The sequence below is a fragment of the Mya arenaria genome, chromosome 17, assembly GCF_026914265.1.
Source record: "Mya arenaria isolate MELC-2E11 chromosome 17, ASM2691426v1".
NCBI lineage: Eukaryota > Metazoa > Mollusca > Bivalvia > Myida > Myidae > Mya > Mya arenaria.
Window position 1 is genome coordinate 38358765 of NC_069138.1, and position 23713 is coordinate 38382477.

Consider the following 23713-nt stretch of genomic DNA (forward strand, 5'->3'; position numbering starts at 1 on the left):
AATATGTTTATGTGATTTTACTATAAGAATTATTTATTTGTTTCAAGTGTACATACTGAATATTATTATTTGCATGAACTCATGTGTGTGATATATTAGTTACATAAATTATGCTATTTATTTATAATGGCGGTCAAAAGCTGTTCATAGCTTATGTTAAACTGTTGATGATAGTACCCGACAATAAATAAATATTGACTTGACATGAGTTGATGGAACTGACAGAGTTGTAGGGGTTCTCGTTGCGCTTCTCATAGTTAAACCTTCCCTTCTTCTTGTTCGACTGTTTGTTGTCATTCTGCCAAGCTTTGCTTTTGCCATGCTTTTTAGTTTTGTTATGTTTAGTGCTTACCAAGCCGGTATTGCATCAATTATATCTATTTCTAATCATTGCGTTTGTCATAGATATCCTTTGCCTTTACATTTGCTTAAAATTATATTTATGTACTTGCATGTTCACTGCATCAATGTTTGCTGCAATTTCTGGGAGGCTGGTGCTAATCAGATCATCTTGAATCTGATTCAATCTGACATGTGTTTTAATATCCTTTCAAGAAATGCACGCTTGTGCTACTTTTCCTTTTAGTTTTTATTATTAAGTTCATCTTAAGATCTTTTTAAACTACGGTCAAGATTAGCGCCAGCATCCCAGTTTTTAAATGTTTATACTGTATATGTCATCTGTATTTATGTCTTAATCATGTGCTAATTCACTATGTCAGTTAGGTACAATTTCTTTAATACTTAAATATGTTATATAGATATATGCTTGTTATAATATATATGTAGTCGGTCAATAGCTATTCATAGCTAATGTTTTCTCTGTTATGTCATACCAACTGAAAATAAAATTTGATTTGATTTGATGCCTTTGAATAAAAATAAGAGTTATGTTATATATATATAATAGACAATTAAAATGAATTCACCAAGATGCTTCACAATTTGGATATAACAATGGTCACATTGCTTTTAAAATACATATATGGTATATAACTATTTAAATTGTTATCACTCTTATTTGTTTATTATTTATTTCCATCGGTTTAATTTATAAGTACATTTGCTAGGCATATTGTTTATATGTATTCGTTAGTGAAACAAAGGGGTTTTCCAATTGAAAGTGTTAACCATAATTGGCCCTGAGCCAAATACCAAATACACAGGAAATGGCCCCTGTGACACCAGTGCAATAAACGGGAGATGCACAGCAGGGGATTTTCATGCCAAAAAATCCTTAAACTATGCCATTAAATGGAAGTGGGACAAATCGTCCCCAAATCGGCCTACTGCTAAATCGGTCCCTGAGACATTTCGGCCCTGCCATTTCTTTTTGCTGCACTTAATAAAACCAGTGCAATGGCCCTTCATTTAGCAAAAATAGCATTTCTGGGTTTGTGTCAGTCCAAACTCTAAAACAACGATATATGACCAAAAGTTATGAAAGCTAAGGGGAATGCTGTAAAAACGAAAGCGCTAAATAATCACAGACAGGAATTCTAGTCACTCCCGAGCGTCAGAACAGGGACACATATCATGAACAAGATCTTTAACTACACTAATTTTAATTGTATATAAACTGGCTTTCTTATCGTCATTACATTAATTAGCTTAGTCTTTATATACGGTCTTTCATGATCCCAGCTTGATATTTCTCAAACGGAAGTAGAGAATTCTTAATATTTGTGCATGCATTGAAACAAACTCGCCGTTTTGACTATTGACAGTCAAGCGTCTTGTGACATTGATTAAATATGGCTGCCGAAGGTAAAATCATTATTCGTTTTCTCAAAAATAGAATCGAAGATAGTTTCTAGGGTATCATTTACATTTGATTCTTTAATGTGTGTGTTGGTATGAACCAGCTGCCCGGTTAGCTTAGTTTGCTTTAGCGTCTCACTATCTATTGAAGTGTTGTTTCGGCGGTCCTGGGTTTGATCAACTGAACCCGGCTCATTTTCCTCCCAGGTTTGCTTTAAATTATTGCACGGCTTCAAACTCAAAGCACAATTTTCAACATAAATCAATCACCTTATTTCCCTCATTACACTGAAAATCGCTGTTGCATTTTAACTTTTATAATGGCCCTTTTACTCTACATATTGCACATTACCCTAGATAGTAGTGTTTCCACCTGGCATTTTGAAGGGGGCATTTTGAACACAAAGATTTTAAGCATCAACTTTTCACAGCCTAGAGGAAACCATGAATGCCATGCTGCCCGTTTGACTGCAGCAAATGCGCCATGCTGATCTTTCATTTTGCCATATACCTTATCATTTGATAGTTTCTTGTGTAACTTAGAAAACAACTGATAATTATCATACAAAATTCAGCCACCCCATTTTAATCATTGTTGCTCTTGAAGCTTTTTTCTTCAATGTCAGAAAATGGAAAAATATGTGAGACCGCTATTTTGTCAGAATACTTTAGGAATTTTTCTCAACATTCTATTTAACAAAACTGTTTATTAGAATGATGTGCGTTGTTGTTGGGCGGCGGCAGGAGGATGGCAACAAACTCAACTATGGCTATCAAGCAATTTTAGTTAGGGTTAACATATTGCCACCAAACTTTATACAGGAAAAGTTAATAGAGACCTTTCATGGGATTGTGTTTGGGGCACTGAGAGTCGTGATCAAGGCCAAGGTCACTGTTGTTAGAAAAAGAAAAATGGTTAGTTCTGAATAACTTTAGTTAAGGTTGATATATTGTGACCAAACTTGATATATAGGAAGCATTTATAGAGAACTGATATGGGATTGCATATGTGGCCCCAGGGTCAAGGTCACTTTTATTAAAAATAGTATGACAGGCCCAACCTCCATGTCAACTATGAGGACCATGGGTGCAGGCATAGTCAATCAATCTTCAGTCTGCCCTCCATACTATTACAATGGTAGCCGTCGCTTGCAGGTACTCCACGCTTGACTGCGTACTAGTTGTAGTGCCCTTAACTATCACCTCTTTTGCAAAAACATAATAATTTCATATCCATTATCATGAAGTCAATGTTTTATGTCATTTAAAGTACACCCGGCATCTAGACATTTTAGACATTGCCTATTATTTATATTTTGACAGGAGAGAAACCAACAGCCTCTGCAATAAATTTGGATAATCATGAGTTCATGGTTCCTAAGAAGGAAATTGGCCCTGGACCAGATGATATACCAAAATGGGAAAAGTCAGAGGTACATTGATAGCAAGATTTATTATTATAAGAAACAGAGAGGTTGCAAAGCAGGATGTCTGAAAAAAAGTATTTCAATTAGTACAACTTCTCACAAATCCGTTTTCATGGCAGTGTTACAAGTGTGTAATAGACCAACTCCAGTATTATTTAATTTGAGGATGAAGATCCGCGCATATATAATATCACAGACCTATAAATCGTGTTTCATTTTGCTCTATGACTCTTGTATGCAATATTTTTCTCCTGATTTGGATACTAGTACAGAGCCAATTCCCTTAGTCTTATCTTATCAAACCAGTGTCTAAAATCCAACAGCTGAGGCTGTGAAATGGGTGGGAATTCCACAAACAATATTACTTTTAAATGTACTAAATGAAATATGTACATAGAAAAAGAATAAGCAAAATGTTAAGTGCTTCATTCATCAACTTGAGAACTAACTTATTATGTTTTGCAGGCCTACCGGGACCTGATTGGGTTTCTTCTGGCCATGAATGATGCAGTGAAAGGGAAGAAGATATCAGATGCCAGGGTATTCTCACCTGTAAGTTTATAAAGCTTGTAAATATATATATCTTCTGAGGCCAGGGCACTCCTTCCGTTAAGTTTTCAAAGCTGTTGATGTGATAGTATCCAGAGGCCAGGACTCTCTCTTTGGTTAGTTTACAAAACTCTTGATGTGATAGTATCCAGAGGCCAGGACTCTCTCTTTGGTTAGTTTACAAAGCTGTTGATAGTATCCAGAGGCCAGGACTCTCTCTTTGGTTAGTTTACAAAGCTGTTGATGTGATAGTATCCAGAGGCCAGGACTCTCTCTTTGGTTAGTTTACAAAGCTGTTGATGTGATAGTATCCAGAGGCCAGGACTCTCTCTTTGGTTAGTTTACAAAGCTGTTGATGTGATAGTATCCAGAGGCCAGGACTCTCTCTTTAGTTAGTTTACAAAGCTGTTGATGTGATAGTATCCAGAGGCCAGGACTCTCTCTTTGGTTAGTTTACAAAGCTGTTGATGTGATAGTATCCAGAGGCCAGGACTCTCTCTTTGGTTAGTTTACAAAGCTGTTGATGTGATAGTATCCAGAGGCCAGGACTCTCTATTTGGTTAGTTTACAAAGCTGTTGATGTGATAGTATCCAGAGGCCAGGACTCTCTCTTTGGTTAGTTAACAAAGCTGTTGATGTGATAGTATCCAGAGGCCAGGACTCTCTCTTTGGTTAGTATACAAAGCTGTTGATGTGATAGTATCCAGAGGCCAGGACTCTCTCTTTGGTTACTTTACAAAGCTGTTGATGTGATAGTATCCAGAGGCCAGGGTTCTCTTTGGTAAGTTAACAAAGCTGTTGATGGGAATGTATCCAGAGGCCAGGGCTCTCTCTCTCTCTCCTGTAGTTTACAAAGTAGTTTTGTGAAAACGAATGTATCCAGAGGCCAGGGCTCTCTCTCTCTCCTGTAGTTTATAAAGTAGTTTTGTGAAAACGAATGTATCCAGAGGCCAGGGCTCTCTCTCTCCTGTAGTTTACAAAGTAGTTTTGTGAAACTGAATGTATCCAGAGGCCAGGGCTCTCTCTCTGTCCTGTAGTTTACAAAGTAGTTTTGTGAAACTGAATGTATCCAGAGGCCAGGGCTCTCTCTCTCTCTCTCTCTCTCTCCTGTAGTTTTACGAAGTAGTTTTGTGAAACTGAATGTATCCAGAGGCCAGGGCTCTGTCCTGTAAATACAAAGCTGTTCATGTGATATTATTCTAAGGCCAGTGCCCTCTCCTGTAAGCTTACAAATATGTTGATGTGATTATTGTATCCAGATACTCAGACACTTTCTCAGATGCCCTTGCACTCTCCTTTATTAAATGTTTACAATGCTGTTGATGTGAATTTATCCAGATACATTTGAGAGAATACCGCCACATCAATTCTGAGATTTTGAAATTGATAATCACCAACCTTAGTCTTAAGCTATTGATTATCAACAATACTCAATCATCATTTTATCCCTAATGGTTAGCATTGCATATATATATATATATTCTTTTGCAATTGAAAAAGATGACTAAAGACGCTGATCAGTTCAAAAGAAACACCACTGTTCTGGATTGAGATCTAACAACATCTGACTATCATTCACTTGCTTAGTTTGTTTTGCTGGACATTTGTAATAGAGATAGTAAGAAGTTCCTTAAACTTTGCTTTTGGCCTGAATCCCTCATACTAAAACTTAAATTTCAGGATGTACAGACTTGAGAATCTTTTGTATTTCTTGGTTGGTCATTTTTATGAATTTGCATCAATATCTGATAATGATATAGCAATATTATAAATTAGCATGAAGACCTTTGGACAAATGTCAGTATTGTATATATTTGGATTATAAATAATTTGGTGTTGATACTAGGTGTGTATTGACATTATAACTCTATGCAGGGATAGGACTAGAAAGGTCTTCAAGTGCTGAAACCCAGGATGAAAAATATACTGGTCTGTGATGATTGAAGCCACTGTGTTCAGTGAAAAATGTAGCTATTTATTATAACGCACTTATGGACTCGTTGTATTCACTGTACTTGTTGTTATTCTGAAGAAATTGGTTATGTTTATTTAAACTCCTAAGACATTTCTACATATGCTTTCTTTTTTTTTTAGATAAATCATTGCCTATTAACTACTAGTACATTTATTTCTTGAAACAACATAAGAGGAGTCTGTTTTTGGCATGCATCCCTCATACTCAAACGGAATTTTTCAGGATAAGGATTGGAATTTCAGTCTATTATCCTCTCCAGCATGTGTACCCTTCTGACTTCTTAGAATTCAAAGTTTAGATTATCAAACATTTTCTTTTGTTTGGATCAAAACTTATTACATGATCATAAATACACACAAACTTTACATATTTGGCTGTTGAAACATAATTTTACTACAATTTAACACAATTCCTAACATTTTCCGTCAAGTTCAAAATGTTCCAATTCTATTCAGCTCAATACAGTGTGCCCTTTTCCCCCTAAGCACACTATCTCTTTTTTGCAACACTCTGTCCCTCTTCCACAGCATGTCGTCCCTCTTTTTCAGCCCACTGTCCTTCTCTGCAGCACCCTGTCCCTCTCTTGCAGCACCCTGTCTCTCTTCTCAGCACACTGTCCCTTTTCTGCAGCCCACTGTCATCTTCTGCAGCACACTGGCCCCCTTTTTGCAGCACACTGTCCCTCTTTTGCAGCACCCTGTCCCTCTTTTGCAGCACCCTGTCCCTCTTTTGCAGCACCCTGTCCCCCTTTTGCAGCACACTGTCCCTCTTCTGCAGCACCCTGTCCCTCTTTTGCAGCACCCTGTCCCTCTTCTGCAGCACCCAGTCCCTCTTCTGCAGCACCCTGTCCCTCTTTTGCAGCACCATGTCCCTCTTTTGCAGCACCCTGTCCCTCTTTTGCAGCACCCTGTCCCCCTTTTGCAGCACACTGTGTCCCTCTTCTGCAGCACCCTGTCCCTCTTTTTCAGCACCATGTCCCTCTTCTGCAGCACCCTTCCCCTCTTCTGCAGCACCCAGTCCCTCTTCTGCAGCAACCTGTCCCTCTTCTGCAGCACCCAGTCCCTCTTCTGCAGCACCCTGTCCCTCTTCTGCAACACCCTGTCCCTCTTGTGCAACACCCTGTCCATCTTTTGCAGCACACTGTCCCTCTTCTGCAGCACCCCAGTCCCACTTCTGTAGCAACCTGTCCCTCTTCTGCAACACCCTGTCCCTCTTTTGCAGCACCATGTCCCTCTTCTGCAGCACCCTGTCCCTCTTCTGCAGCACACTGTCCCTCCTCTGCAGCAACCTGTCCCTCTTCTGCAGCAACCTGTCCCTCTTGTGCAGCACCCTGTCCATCTTTTGCAGCACACTGTCACTCTTCTGCAGCCCCCCAGTCCCTCTTCTGCAGCACCTTGTCCCTCTTCTGCAGCACCCTGTCCCTCTGTTGCAGCACCTTCTTCCTCTTTTGCAGCACACTGTCCCTCTTCTGCAGCACCCCAGTCCCTCTTCTGTAGCAACATGTCCCTCTTCTGCACACCAGTCCCTCTTCTGCAGCACCCTGTCCTTTTCTGCAGCACCCTGTCCCTCTTCTGCAGCACACTGTCTCTCTTCTGCAGCACCTGGTCCTTTTCTGTAGCACACTGCCCCTCGTCTGCAGCACCCTCTCCCTCTTCTGCAGCACCCTGTTCTTTTCTGCAGCACCTGGTCCTTTTAAAACCGGGCTTAAACCCTACATCACATGTGTTGCAGGTTATAGAGAGTTTGTTGAAGCTTCTGGACATGATGGAAGGCTGGATTTCCGAGTTCCCACCGGTGGAGCAGCCCCAGAGGTTTGGGAATACAGCCTTTAGGGACTGGTTTGATAAACTAAAGCAGGTACAGAATTAGGTTTGTTAATATTGTTTTAATTACCCATAAGCTTGATAGCTGAGTTCTTACCCAATGATCAGCTCCTATGGTTCGGCAATCAGGCCTTTAGACAATTGTTTGTTGAGATCAAACTGGGAAGACTTAGGGAACTTTGTCTGTAGTAGTTTGAAACTGATTGTTTTCCCAGTTATAAAACATTTATAGTTTAGTAACTTATTAATATCATAAACCTTTATGGGCTTGTTTACTATATGTGTGTGAAGCAGTTATACCTAAAAGAAATGATCTGAGTGACTACAAACAAACTCACATGTTATGATCTGATAAAGGCTATTGGTTTAGTCTGTTATCAGTTTTAGTTGTATTCAGTCACTATCTCCATAATACTTGCAGGAGGCCCCAGGGCTTGTGCGAGACTTACTAGGGCCAAAACATGCAGATGCAGCAGAAGAAGTATCCACCTACTTGGTGGAAGGAGTGGGGAACCAGACACGCATTGACTACGGCACAGGTTGGTGGAGGGGGTTAAGAACAAGATGTGGGGAACCAGACACATTGAATAAAGCATAGGTTGGTGGAGGGGTGAAAAACAAGAGGTTGGGTACCAGACACAGATTGAATATAGCATAGGTTGGTGGAGGGGTGAAAAACAAGAGGTTAGGTACCAGACACAGATTGAATAAAGCATAGGTTCGTGGAGGGGTGAAAAACAAGAGGTGGGGAACCAGACACAGATTAAATATGGCACAGGTTAGTTGAGGGGGGTGAAAAACAAGAGGTGGGGACCCAGACACAGATTGAATATAGCATATTTTGATGGAGGTTGGGAGGTAAAAAAACAAGAGGTGGGTAAAGATAGGGTGAGAGGGTTAAAACAAGACACTGACTATTTTGAAATAAAGGCCTTTATTTAGTCACTTTTTGTACAATTGTTTTGATTTTGCTAGTAAAATTTCATATTGATTTGTGACACTAACTTAATATTGTCATTGATGAGATGTCATCTGTTATGTACACTTAAAGTAAAGTTATACCTCGACAATGTCACCTTTCTGTCTCCAATCAAGGTCATGAGCTGGCGTTTGCAGCGTTCCTACTGTGCCTGTACAAACTTGACCTGCTAAAGGAGACAGATGCTGAGGCCGTAGTTCTCAATGTGTTCACAAAGTATGTGCATTGCATTTATTTGTTAATAATTACAACTTTGAGCATTTGTGCTTAAAAACTGCATTCTGATTGGATTAAACCACCCATTTGACCATTTTTTTCCCGATGAACCATCTGGGTATGCAAATTAAGCTAAAAAAAATATTTATGCAAATAACTTTTGGTGACTTCACTGAACAGAATTGTTCACATTATTATTATTTTAATGCATAACTCAATTTTTTCAAAAGAGGCTGTATAAATGCATTTCTGGATTCTAAGTAATTAAAAAACAAAATAGTGCCATTTAAACAGTTGGTATACTTGAATAAACACACCATGGGCACTGCCATATAGAATGCCAGGGAAACAATATCCCTAACCAACTGATGGCTACATACCACTCCAATAAACTAAAAAAAGGATTGATCTTGACCCTTAAACAATGTTTAGGAGTTTTTCTGACAATTCATACATTAACGAAACACCGAAAAAGAATATTCAATTTTAAATACAGGATGGAGCCCGCAGGATCACAGGATGTATGGGCGCTATTTCTCATATATCCCACCCTATCTCCTGCAGTTATTTACAGCTGGTGAGAAAGTTACAGCTCACATACAGGGTGGAGCCCGTGGGTCACAGGATGTCTGGGCATTATTTCTCATATATCCCACTCTATCTCCTGCAGGTACCTACAGCTGGTGAGAAAGTTACAGCTCACATACAGGGTGGAGCCCGTGGGTAACACGGTATGTGGGCACTATTTCTCATATATCCCACTCTTTCTCCTGCAGGTACCTACAGCTGGTGAGAAAGTTACAGCTCACATACAGGATGGAGCCTGCTGGATCACAGGGTGTATGGGCGCTAGACGACCACCAGTTTATACCCTTCATATGGGGATCTGCACAGCTTATCAGTATGTTTGTTTTATTGTCTCTTTCTTAACAACATTATAGAACAAAATATGTTGTAAGATATTTATATCATGCTCTTACATTTAATATGATCAATGAATCATAATTAAAACGAAAATGAATGTTTGAGCTACATGTAAGCTGATTCATTTTAAAATACATGAATTAAAAAAAATATCATAAAAAAGCAATATTATTTTTTTATTGTTGTTATATCTTTGATAAGACAATTGTTATATCTTTTTTCAGTTGTCAAAATTTAAAATTCGAGGTTTGAATGCTTATTTGTATTTGAAAAATCTTGGCTTTTATAACTTATATTACATGAATGGTATCCAAACACTAATATTTACTGGTAAGATGCATATTACAGTCAAAACCTGTTATGTCAAAGTTGTCAGGACTATGGAAAATACTTGGTGAGACGAACATTCAGCATAACAAATATACAAAAGATGTAGCACCAAACCCAACACATTCGAGTCTGAATTCTGAAAGTTACACCCGCCATTGAACCGGTCTTGTAATATGTTTCCGGGGTGAAAAAAACACAAAAACTTATTATTGAAAATAAATATCGATTTTTTTTCTTTTAATTTATTTCACTCATAGAATTAAATAATAATAAGCAACAATATAGCCATTAAAAAATGATATCTCATTCATGATATAATAAACAACATTATAGCTAAATATAGCTCATTAAATGATTATAGCTCATTCATACAATTACAACCAAGCTTGTCAGTACATGACTGGAGCAGTGGTTCTCCCATCTGACAATTTGAAGTTTTTTCTCTGTGTGCCAATTTTGGAATTGTGATCAAATCTATTAAACCTCCATAGTTTATACATGAACTAAAAATCATTATGTCCTGACATTTGCTTTCAGCATTAAATGTCTCTACCGGTATTAAATATGAACAACTTTATTATAATTCACACCTACCGGTACCAATTATCCAACAGATTTTAACAGTTTGTTGTTTAAACATGCACCCTTATTTAGTGACATGGTGCCAACAGTCATGAAAAATTTGAATCTTTAGCTGGAGGCTGAAAATCAACTGCATGGACAATGACTTTGATATAGCGAATATTCGAGACAAAAAAAGTTACACAAGCAGATTTGTTTGAAAGAAGCAGAAAGAATAAATTTGGGCTCGTGGAAGTTTTACATAACCAGCAAAAACAAATTATCATAGTTTGACATAGCTGTTGGACTGTATTTATTTATCTATTATTAATATGGAGGTGTCCAGGTACTGATGACATTCTCTTATACAGGTCATCCAAGGATCCAGCCCAAGTCCTTCGTGAAACCAGAGATCTACGAACATTTCGCCAAAGACTATGTGTTTCTGTCCTGTATTAAATATATCAATGAGGTAAGCCATTGTTTTGTTGTCATATATTTAGTCCTTGGGTAGTTTCGCTATAGAGGGACTCCGTACACAAATATGTGAATGTCGAATGCTTGGTTACCCCATATTATTTTCAAATCGCTTGAAAGGGTTTTTATGTGTAATAAAATTCTCTACAGACATTATATAATACAATGATATCGAACCCAAGCTTCTTGGCCATAAACTATTGCAAACTTGGTCTTCTCCATTTGAAATTAAGAGCAAATATACAGAAAATTTTGTTTGTGTTTTGAACTTTTGGTAGTTTATTTATATGTAAGTTATCAGCATTCAAAGTGAAATTACAGTCTTAAAAGAGACTTTGTAATTAGAGAATGCAGTAGGTTTATTGTATTACTCTATTTTGCCTTTTGTTAAAAGAAGCGGGAAATCTCAAGCTTGATTGATTGTCATGCACTGTTGAATTCTACAGACATGTTGGTCATACTTTTTTAAGAAAAATTGATTGTTTTATTGGAAATCTGGTAACATGCATAGATAATAGAAACCACTGTGGGGAACAAGGGGAGTGGGAGTGTTTGTTTCCATAAATCAGACGCTCAGATATTATGTAAACATTGGTAATTGTTGGAGGATTAAATACGCAGTTATCGAGCGCAATTGCGTTTGTTTTCTGAACTATGACACGATTATATATGGTAATCTGGAACCACCCTCGCTTAGGACTTATTCTATTATTAAACCTGGAATAACGCAGAAAGCAACATACCTTTGAATTGATACCAACTTGTAAGGGGTCAATAGGCCTTTAAATTTAACATGTGTTGGTCGGATTTCTTAAACTGGAATCAAATGCAACTATAGAGCCCAGCATACCCGGTAGTTAACGAAATTCTACCCAGCTCTATTTTTTCTAGGTAGTTCATGTCCTACTAAGAAAACTGTGTTGTATTGTATGACTGGCATAGAAATGTTGGGGCACGTTGTGTAAATAGAAATGTTGGTAAAGATTGTTACATGTATACCGTAGGTATTTTAGATGTAATACTTCATTGTTAGTAAATAAACTATGTTTTCCCTTTGATATTTTTAGCAGGTATTTGTCAAGATTTGTTTATAATGCTTTAAAATGTTCTGTTTAGTCTATGTAAAGACAAATGTTTGTAAATATGTAGCAAGAAATGTTGATGAAATAACCGTTCTAAGGTTCATTTGAAAGGGTTCACCCTCACATTAGCCATTGTTGTTTAGAAAATATGTCTTTTTGTCAATCCCAAACTACTTTATATAAATAATTATGTATATAAAAATACTTTGACCTAACATTAGAATGGAAAAACATTAAAATATGTTCATACATATCAACATGTTTAGCTCAAATAACACTCCTGTGACAACATTATTATAACATTTTTAAAGTTCAGTGGCCAATGTTAACCCTTTCAGTTTGAGTTATTATAGCATTGTGGGTAATCTTGGTGCGTTTCTCATCCAAAATGTACGGCAACAAACTCAAGATTGGAATAGTGTACATGTAGAAGAAACTGAGGAGTCCAATTACATTTAATTGATTAAAGAATATTTTCTACCAATGAGGAAATCAACCTTACAACAGGAGCAAGAAGACCACGCTAATAATGTGTAGTTATTATTGCTATTTTTGCTTTCACCGGTAATAACATGACAGATTAAGTTACCATAACTTTTATTATTTCATCCCGGATATTTAAGAGTTGCTTTAGGAATGTGAAAACATTTCTATTTGATTAAGCATTGTTGAAGAGATATTATATTTTCCTTTCATTTGATTTCAAATGATTCCCTTGTTTATGATAGGAAGTGTTGACCATACTTAAAGCAATGTTCGTCCTCTACCATAATATGAAGGTGATTATATCATATACATTGTTCATAAGTACAATAAGACTGATACACCTGGCTTATATGATTCATTGTTTTAATAATAAAAGAAGAAATTGTTATATTTAGCACTAAGTAAGGATAGTATTCATTTATAATGCCTGGTAAGTGCTAATTTTGATTTCTATTAGTTATGCAGAGGTATTGGAAGTTATGACTGTGCCATATAGAAAGCTAATAAATTGATATATGAAGTTTCATTACTTTGAATACTAGTATCTTCCATTTTATAATAAGTATTATTAGACATACTTGTATCTGGTCAGGATGTAAGCATAGAATTTCTACAAACATTGTTCAGCAATTGCTATTCCTAGTTCCCTATTTATTGGCTTTCTGTCTTCTAAATGCATTTTAACTAAAGGATTCAGCTAATATAAGATGGCTTAGCTCCTTCTAGGCATTGTAGGCCAAGGATTGCAGACTATTATCCTAATTACTGATTACTTTCAGTAATGCAAGTATTATTTTTTCTTGGCATGTGATGGATCTGTTTGGGTAGTGTTCCAACCAGTTCTGGAACAACAATGCCAGGGGGTATTAATCATATTCATTAATAACTCATTCTTCATTGCAGGTGAAGACTGGTCCGTTTGCTGAGCACTCGAACCAGCTATGGAACATAAGTGCAGTTCCACACTGGGAAAAAGTGAACTCAGGGCTTGTCAAGATGTACAAGGCAGAGGTAAGCTCATAGCTTCATCTTGTATTATCTAGAGGTAAGCTCATAGCTTCATCCTGTATAATCTAGATGTACAAGGCAGAGGTAAGCTCATAGCTTCATCCTGTATTATCTAGATGTACAAGGCAGAGGTAAGCTCATAGCTTCATCCTGTATTATCTAGATGTACAAGGCAGAGGTAAGCTCATAGCTTCATCCTGTATAATCTAGATGTACAAGGCAGAGGTAAGCTCATAGCTTCATCCTGTATTATCTAGATGTACAAGGCAGAGGTAAGCTCATAACTTCATCCTGTATTATCTAGATGTACAAGGCAGAGGTAAGCTCATAGCTTCATCATGTATTATCTAGATGTACAAGGCAGAGATAAGCTCATAGCTTCGTCCTGTATGATCTAGATGTACAAGGCAGAGATGTACAAGGCAGAGGTAAGCTTATAGCTTCATCCTGTATTATCTAGATGTACAAGGCAGAGGTAATAGCTTCATCTTGAATAATAGAGGTGTACAAGGCAGACATGCACTCAAAGCTTCATCTTTTTTATTCAAGATGTACAAGATATTTTGAACATATTTGTACAAAAGAATACACTGAAAATAAAGTACAATAAATTGGTCAGGATGAATCAGTTTAAAGCCACAATTAAAAGAGTCTTGTTTTGCCTGAGTTGACCAACATTTTGAGGGATGGGCACTTAGATAGGTTTTTTGTTGTTGTTTTTCTATGTTCTAAACCCTTCATTCCTTTTGAAAAATTATGAGCACCAGAGCGTTTAAAGAAATTTAACATTTAATTGTGGCATAATTAATGTCCAATATTGTGTTACATGTGCACTTTAATTGTCCAATGTTGTGATGCAGGTGCTTGTAATTTGTTACATGTTGGGTTGCAGGTGCTTGTAAATTGTCCTATGTTGTGTTGCAAGTGCTTGTAAATTGTCCAATGTTGTGATGCAGGTGCTTGTAAATTGTTACATGATGGGTTGCAGGTGCTTGTTAATTGTCCAATGTTGTGTTGCAGGTGCTTGTAAATTGTCCAATGTTGTGATGCAGGTACTTGTAAATTGTTACATGTTGGGTTGCAGGTGCTTGTAAATTGTCCTATGTTGGGTTGCAAGTGCTTGTAAATTGTCCAATGTTGTGATGCTTGTCCAATGTTGTGTTGCAGGTGCTTGTAAATTGTTACATGTTGGGTTGCAGGTGCTTGTAAATTGTACTATGTTGTGTTTCAAGTGCTTGTTAATTGTCCAATGTTGTGATGCAGGTGGTTGAAAATTGTTACATGTTGGGTTGCAGGTGCTTGTAAATTGTCCTATGTTGTGTTGCAGGTGCTTGTAAATTGTTACATGTTGGGTTACAGGTGCTTGTAAATTGTTACATGTTGGGTTGCAGGTGCTTGTAAATTGTCCAATGTTGTGTTGCAGGTGCTTGTAAATTGTTACATGTTGGGTTGCAGGTGCTTGTAAATTGTACTATGTTGTGTTTCAAGTGCTTGTTAATTGTCCAATGTTGTGATGCAGGTGGTTGAATATTGTTACATGTTGGGTTGCAGGTGCTTGTAAATTGTCCTATGTTGTGTTTCAAGTGCTTGTTAATTGTCCAATGTTGTGATGCAGGTGGTTGAAAATTGTTACATGTTGGGTTGCAGGTGCTTGTAAATTGTCCAATGTTGTGTTGCAGGTGCTTGTAAATTGTTGCATGTTGGGTTGCAGGTGCTTGTAAATGGTCCTTTGTTGTGTTACAGGTCCTCGTTTATTGTCCTATGTTGTGTTACGGGTGCACATGATTTGTCCCATGTTGTGTTGCAGGTGCTTGTTAATAAACCCATGTTGTGTTATAGGTGCTCGTTAATTGTCCTATGACGTGTTGCAGGTGCTAGTTTATTATCAAATGTTATGTTGCAGATGCGCGTAAATATTCCCATGTAGTGTTACAGGTGCTAGTTAATTGTCCCATGACATGTTGTAGGTGCTAACTTATTATTGAATGTTATGTTGTAGATGCGGGAAAATATTTCCATTTTGTGTTACAGGTGCTAGTTAATTGTCTCATATTGTGTTACAGGTGTTAGTTAATTGTTTCCATGTTGTGTTGCAGGTGCTTGCTAAATTCCCGGTTATACAACACTTCCTGTTTGGAAGCCTGTTAAGGATCAACCCAACCAGCTGATTGTCCTTCTACCCACAGTTGAGGGGAGATAACAAGACTTCATACAGGGCTGTGAGCAGTGGATCATTGCTCCCCTGTAGTTCTGGTCGTGCCAGACTGTGATATAATGTACGACCTATGTGAGCATAGTGAATGCAAAACTCAAGATGGAAGCATTGTATTGTCACAGATCAACATATTATTTTTTTCAAGAAGAGCTATTGTGATCACTTAATCATTGTGGGCATTGGGGCATTGACTTTACCTCTTCCTAGTCATCTTCAAGCTTCAAACAAACAGTCATGTATAGATGGTTTGTTATCATAAAAATAAATTTGTGAGAGTAAAAATTACTCTTTTGATGTAGTTTGCATACTACATGGAAACAGCTTTTGTGTGTCCCCACTAACCAGGTTGGGAAGTTTTGTACAGGGCGAGTTTAAATTATCATAATCAGTCAACTAAAAATATTCTGGTTAAGGTTTTGCATGTATCTACATTTGAGTCAATATCTCAGCAAAAACAATATGTTTTGCATTGAACATTTAAACATGTCTTCCCAATTATCCAACCTACTTAATCAATCAAGTTATATAACTCAATCTTGCATACAATGCAAATTAGGGATGCAAACGAATATTCGAATATTCGAATATTCGATCGAACGTTTGGTATTCGAATGTCAAAATCAGTATTCGAATATTCGATGTTTTTGTTGAAATAATAAATTAATAAACTTTTTGACTACAACTGTCATCTTCGTCTGTCTTGTTTTTACAACGATGGACCCGTAATGCCAGAGGTGTAAACATATGATACTATACACGCGCCATATCGGATTTTTGCATTTACTGGCTGTTAGACAAGTGACATCAAACACATTCCAATTATTTTGGGAACATTTAAGATCGGCCTTTATAGCAATGTGTTGTCTTTCCCTGCGAATCAAGCTTGGCGATATGCGCAAATCGCCTTGATGATTCGAAGGACATGTGATAGTTATTTGCTTTAAACTGTTTTCCATGTTTCGTTACAACGCTCTTGCGTTGAAAAGTAGTTGTATGGTTTAACGTTGTAAAATACATCAGTCAAAATCGACGTGCGGCCATGGTTGGTGTCGTTTTCTATAAAAATATTTCGTAAACATCAATCCCAGAACGAGGCTGCAAGTACCACGTTGGCGCATATCGTCATTTAACCGGGAAAAACGAAATTCCCGATCTTATTTTGCTTTGTTTACAAAAGTGAACGCAGAGGAATTGATATAGTTTGTTTTTTTGTTTAAAATATAATTATGGCTTTTTCTTGGGATATATTCTGAAAATGGGGAAATTCAGAGGCTAATTTGTGGAACAATAAGTGTCCGTCGCGTGTACCGAATACGACAAAGAAGGGTAACAGGGCCCTAGCTATTACGTTATTGAATACTAGTTTTCTACAATTCTTAAAGGATCATTTTGGTATTCGAATATTCGAATATTCGATCGAAAGAATTACCGAATATTCGAATATCAATTTTGTCATTCGTTTGCATCCCTAATGCAAATTATTGCCCTTTATTATTCGACTTTGTAATTCATAGGTTAGTATCTCTGCAACTACTTGATGTATTGCACTGAGACTTTATACAATGGCAATCATCCATCTGACCTACATGATAACCAAGTAAGATTTTGCATATAATGCAAAATAATGGCCATTCATTATTCAACTAAGAAATTCTTGTTAAGGTTTTGCATTTAACCACATTTAAGTCAATATCTCAGCAAATACATCATGTATTCTATTGAAACTATAAAAGGTTTCCAACTTTCCAATTTACTTCATAAAACAAGTAAGATAACTCTATCTTACATTAATGCATATTATTCCCCATTATTATTTGATTTTGAAATTCTGGTTACGGTTTTGTATGTAAGCACACGTAGGTTAATAAAACAGCAACTACTTGATGTATTGCATTGAGACTTTATACGATACTCAACGATCAAACATACTTCACATGACCACACAAAAATGGGAGTAATTGTTCGCAGCTGTTCACATGACCACACAGAATGAGTGTTATGGTGGGCAGCTGTTCACATGACCACACAAAAATGAGAGTTATTGTTCATAAGTGTTCACATGACCACAAATATGAAAGTTATTGTTCATAGCTGTTCATATGACCTCAAACAATGAAAGTTATTGCCACAGCTGTTCACATGACCACAAATATGAAAGTTATTGTTCATAGCTGTTCACTTGAACAAAAATATGAAAGTTATTGTTGCAGCTGTTCACATGTCCACAAATATGAAAGTTATTGTTCATAGCTGTGCACATGAACAAAAATATGAAAGTTATTGTTACAGCTGTTCACATGTCCACACATATGAAAGTTATTGTTCATAGCTGTGCACATGAACAAAAATATGAAAGTTATTGTTACAGCTGTTCACATGTCCACACAAAATGAGTGTTTTTGTCAATGATTTCAGCAACCAGCATTATACCTAACATATATGCAATTGCATAAACGTTAAAGTGCCATTCCATGTCATTGTATTATAGTTTTTTTGTGGTATAATGGTCACCAGAAAAATGGGTGGGTATATTACTTGTTTCATAAGTTTTTGGGATTGATGAGTAATTATTAGAAAATGTTGTTTGTTTTAGTTAATCAGTTAAAGTATATTGTTGTTAATGTTGAAAATTACAGTGTGATAGTGTTAGTGCAAATTCATATGAATTGGCTCAGTCACAGAGTTATTGCCTTGTAATTAATGCAAAAAAAGCTCTTATTTTGAAGTCTGGAGCCATTAAGATTAAATTTGTAGAGAATAATTAATTTGAGGGAAATTGATGAAACTTAATGGAATATTAAAAACTATTATGTGATGGTTGTAATTATGTAAATGAAAATATATATGAATCATGTAACAGAGTTATTGCCCTTTAGTTAATAAAACGAGCTTCCATTTTTAAGTCGGGAGCCATTAAGATAAAATTTGTAGAGAGAAATTAATTTGAGAGAAAGAAACAATTCTTAAATGAAATGTTCAAAACTATAATGTGATGGTTGCAAGTGCTTAATTCATTTAAATAAAGATGATAAAACAAGAGTAATTTTCCCCTTTAATTTGTATAAAGCTTACTGAGATTAATTGGTGAAACTGTGTATGCATTATGCGCTGTGGCCCCTGCCACATTGTGTTTTACTTGTTTTCTAGATTGGATCAGTACCACCATGGTTATTGCCCCTTAAATTAGGAAATTATTTTATTTGAATTTGTCTGTTGGAAGTGAAAAATATATGTTTTACTCTGAACATAACTTAATGAAGCGAATATTAATCAATACTCCAAATTGTGAGCTGACAGCTCTTGATAAAGTTTTTTTCTCAGTTAATATTCATAATTCATGTACATAATTATGTTTTACAATAACAGACTCTCTGAGGAGTTTTGCTTAAAGAGACTTGCTCATGTTTTGCAATATGCACTGTGTTTTTTTATGATGAGATAAAATGTTGTAAAATCATTAGAATTGTTAAAACTGAGATACTGACTGATACCTTCAACAAATGTTGATATATGCTCAAATGTTGTCTTTGAAGCCCACAATTTTGAATGGTGTAGTAACACTTTTCAACAAAAGGCTTAAAGGTTAAATTATCCCTCAGAATATGTAAGAGTCCTTTTGTGCGAGTATTTTTGTTGCCAATTTTCTATTTTTTGTTTTACTGCACCGTCCCCCTACTTAAACCAGCTCTTTTTTTTCACATTATTTTTTTCCCATGCAATTTGGTTTTTAAAGAGTAAAATAATTATGACAGTGTTTCAGATGCATTACCATGAACAAAATAAATTTGGCCTATAAATGTTAGCGAGTGCCTTTAAATTGTTCAAAGTTGCTTTAATTGAAGTTTTGGAATGGTAAATTCCTATACCATGGGATATCAATTGTAGAGTTTGCTTTTTAAAGTTGCACTCTCACAGATTTACCGTTCTGACAACTTTATTATTTTTTCTCTTATAATGAGCCAATTTTTGTGTGAATATCTGCAAACCAGTGATAAAAGACTGCTGTCAAAAGATTAAATCACAGATTTTCATGTTTCCATTCGAAAATTGATGTTTTTAGCATTACTAACAGTTTAAGAAAAATGCATAAAACATCAATTTTTGAGCTTAAATATAAAAATATGCGATCAAATTTTTGTCACCAGTCTTACATGACTGGTTTCCATGGATTTTCGTATAAATTGGCTCGTTCCAACACAAAACAAATGTCAAACGTTCAGTCTGTGAGAGTGCAGCTTTAAGGAGATATTTTGTACTCCTCTATTTGTACTATGGAAAAATCAGATACAAATGTATACACATAAATTACTGTTCTGTTCAAATCAATGCCATTATCTGTCAGTGAATATGTTATTATAAGAAATTGACAACAGTAAATGTATATGCAAGTCACGAGGATTCATATTATGTTGAATATTAACACTCAACTTGGTTACACTTTGTCAAAACAATTTTGTGAAATAAGCTTGTTGAAGTAAAACCTACTGATGTATTTTCATAGATTTTGCATTGTTTACATATTGCTTTACATTTATTATGTCGCTTGCGAAATATGGCAGACCCGGTGATGACTTGGTCCAGCGTCCCCGTCATCCGCGTCACACTTTCAGTTTCCGAACAATAACTTGTTAATGACTTGTTATGAGGTGTGCACATTGGTGACCCCTGGGGTCAAAGGTCAAGGACATGGTTACCATGCGTTACCGATGGTCGACGTATCCGGTCCGATAAATGCTTTTGCTTGCTCTCCGTAATGGCGTAACTGCATATACGGTATTATATCTGTAAATGAAGCCTGATCACTTTGTAAAGAACAAGCAGACAGAACACTAGCCCAACCCCAGAACATCTCAGAAGGGTAATCTTATAGACTAAACTTGTGCACGGTTTTTCAGTATTCAGATTCTTGGGACATTCAAACATGAATTATAATTTCACTTATATTTGTGTAAAAACTATTTTGACCCAAAACATATTTAAGCAATGTGCATAGGTTAAGGAGAAATAGTCTTCCTCCCTGGGGGGACAAAGTAGAGACATTCCAATAGGTTCATTTTGTTCCCGGAGTCACGCAGTAGGAGCCGGTGTTTGTTCAATGCGTATTTTACATGAACGTGTTTAAAGGGAAAACTTAAAACAAACGTGTTCAGGCAGTTAGACAGTTTTAGGTGGGAAAATGACCTGTTCAAATATTAACAACCTCGAAACTCCTAAAACACGACATAACATGTGTATGGCAAGTTTGATGCATCCATGGTAAAAACATTAACCCTTATAGACCACGCTCCAAGCAGTACCTACACAAATAAAGTATATAAATGTACATATAAACCGCGAACGTAATTATGAGAATACCTTTACAGTTTATTTCCACATACACAGAAGATATTTCCGTAACAATATGAAGATTTTCATCTATGACCTTTATTCAGATTTTAACATATTTGGCTAGGTCAGGAAAAACAACAATAACTAAACCATTATGTCCCGTCAAAAAAGTAGACAAAGTACGAGATTGTTTGTCACTTTTTGTTTATTATTCTTCCTAAGAAACAGTATCATTCTTGCTGGTATAATGTGTTGTTACCATTATCTACTTTGAATTTAAACAATACAATACGTTAATAACGGCTTTAAACTTGAAACAAATTTTAAAGCAGTGAAAAACAAACGGTGCAGATTTTTTTGTGCTGAAGTATATACAGAGATCAGGAAAATACAGAGATCTGGAAAGATACTCTTTGATGTCAAATTAGTATTCTTAAGTTAACATTCAAACTTCAGTCCTGCTTCACGTGGGTTTAAAGGGAACAGCATGCTGGTATAGATCTTTGAAGAATTAAGAAAGCGACTTATTGAATGCACGCTGACTTCAATCTTCTGTATTTATAGACCTTGTGTACCAGTTACAACGGTAATTGTGACTTTACTCCTTCATTATTGGTAAATTGGACGTCTAAAGACAAGGGAAAGGGGAGAAGAAAGTCAAATTATCAGTTCCCAATCATTGTCAGGAACACGACGAAGCCATGTAGACTGATCCGAGGTGACACCGTTCTATATAGATGGTATTAGGACCCGCTTTAACAACTGCGTTAATTAAGAAGCACGGAAATCGGATGAGCTTTAGACAAAAGGGTACCGTTCTGCAAGTCGAATAATAGTACAACCATGCATGGGGAAGTTGTAGAATCATGTCCTACAATAATTAGGATACTAGCATGTATTAAGTGTTTGCCGTACATTTTCAGCCAATCAGGTGCGTATGGAATTTTAAAATATTAAGCTTCTTATTTGTGGAGAACCGTTTCTTATTACTGAAGACGACTCTTCATGAATAAGTAAATTGCAAGAACTACTCGTGCGCATTTAGCCACGCCTTCTGTTTGCATATGCAAAAAAAGGCGCAATCTCATGGTCAGGGCTATCGCACTGTCCCGCCATGGTCCTTTTGACAGGCGCACGGCTTAATTTTAAAACTCGTGCAATTTGGGAGGGCCGCTAACACTATGTTTGTAAAAAATATTATTTTAGTAATTTCTTCATGAATAAGAAATCACTTTCTTCGCTCCCTTACGTAACATATTAACGAAGAAATAACTTCTAATGTATAATGTACTTAGCGATGGGGAAGCTTTAATTTGTAAAAATGAAACCATGTCACGTTACAATGCTACGTGTACCAAAACATATTATTGTGACAGTAGAACCTTTAATACAGGAGTTCTTGTCCAAAAATAATAAAATAGTTTCATTGGCATGTCATTTTATTGCATGAGGTCAATATAAAGTACCAATATATGGCTAACTTCTGTTTGATTTGCGTCTTTAAAGTCAAAATTTTGCATCAATCTTGGACCCATTTCGCGCATTGTGTTTGAAACATTCGGTACATAAAATGTAGTTACACTTAATGCGGAATAGTTTATACTCTGCCAAAAGGAATGGTTGGAAAATCACTCAAATACCAATATAGCAGAGAGAAAAAAGTCGTTTAAAGGAAAAATCGTCAAATAATTCAATAGCTTTTCTCTTGTTCTGCTAATTAGGTAGGTAATTAACGACCGTGTGTGTACAATGGTACGTAAGAGCATATCAAGGGTCATAGTTACCACTAAACCTACACAATGTTTAATTCAGCCACTGCGTTAAGGGAGAGTTGTCTAGTGGTTAAGGTGTCCCTGCCCCTCATCCAAGAGGTTAGGGTTAGGGCCTCGTTACCGAATCGGAATTGAGCGTGATTGTCGCTATTTATTTCGACGCGCTAAAAGAAATTAGTATTAACTAACCATCGCGTTTTCGACGTCAGGTGTTGTCATAATTCAACAGCCCTACGCCAACTAAATAGCCGGTTTAGAAAACAAAAATACTTACTATCAGGCTTAGTGTTTGGTGCGAAATTGATCTATACTAGTCAGCACGCATGCACGAACAACTCACTTAATAAAACCGTATGGTCGGATCATTACGAGAGAAGTCGTCATTATATAGCATATTTAAATGCTCGATGTGGGTTACACTTTGATCAGATCAAAGGCAATTTGTGATATTTTCGGGCTTTTGGCGAACTTAAATACACTGCAGGTTACAAACATTTTACCCTCTAGCGCTTATTTTTGGTGATGTTTTTTTTTATATATGGGATGAATTCTCCACTTCTCCACATATGGTACAACTTCATTGTGGTATACGACTACGTGTTGGAACGACTCTTCTTGTAATAAAACCGATTTGTATGAATCAATGGTAAACAATCTTCAGGGGCTTCCTAAATGATTAAGTCAAAAACCGTGCGGCGATTTCAACGGCTGAGGCATAAGCGTCTACCTTTAATGTTGTTTGAGCTACAATATATATGCAATAGACGACTCAAACAACAACAACGCCAGCCATGACTTTA

At 36.5% G+C, this 23713-nt stretch overlaps 1 protein-coding gene across 1 annotated transcript; it reads left to right on the forward strand.

Moving 5' to 3' along the window:
• The first annotated feature begins 1738 nt into the window (after positions 1-1738).
• Positions 1739-20313, forward strand: LOC128224795 (serine/threonine-protein phosphatase 2A activator-like). The gene is made up of 10 exons (XM_052934847.1): positions 1739-1767; positions 3085-3194; positions 3654-3740; positions 7444-7569; positions 7957-8074; positions 8631-8730; positions 9507-9631; positions 10917-11017; positions 13494-13601; positions 15695-20313. Exons 1-10 carry the CDS (start codon positions 1755-1757, stop codon positions 15764-15766), a joined length of 960 nt encoding a protein of 319 aa, XP_052790807.1. The 5' UTR covers positions 1739-1754; the 3' UTR covers positions 15767-20313.
• Positions 20314-23713: the final 3400 nt, after the last annotated feature.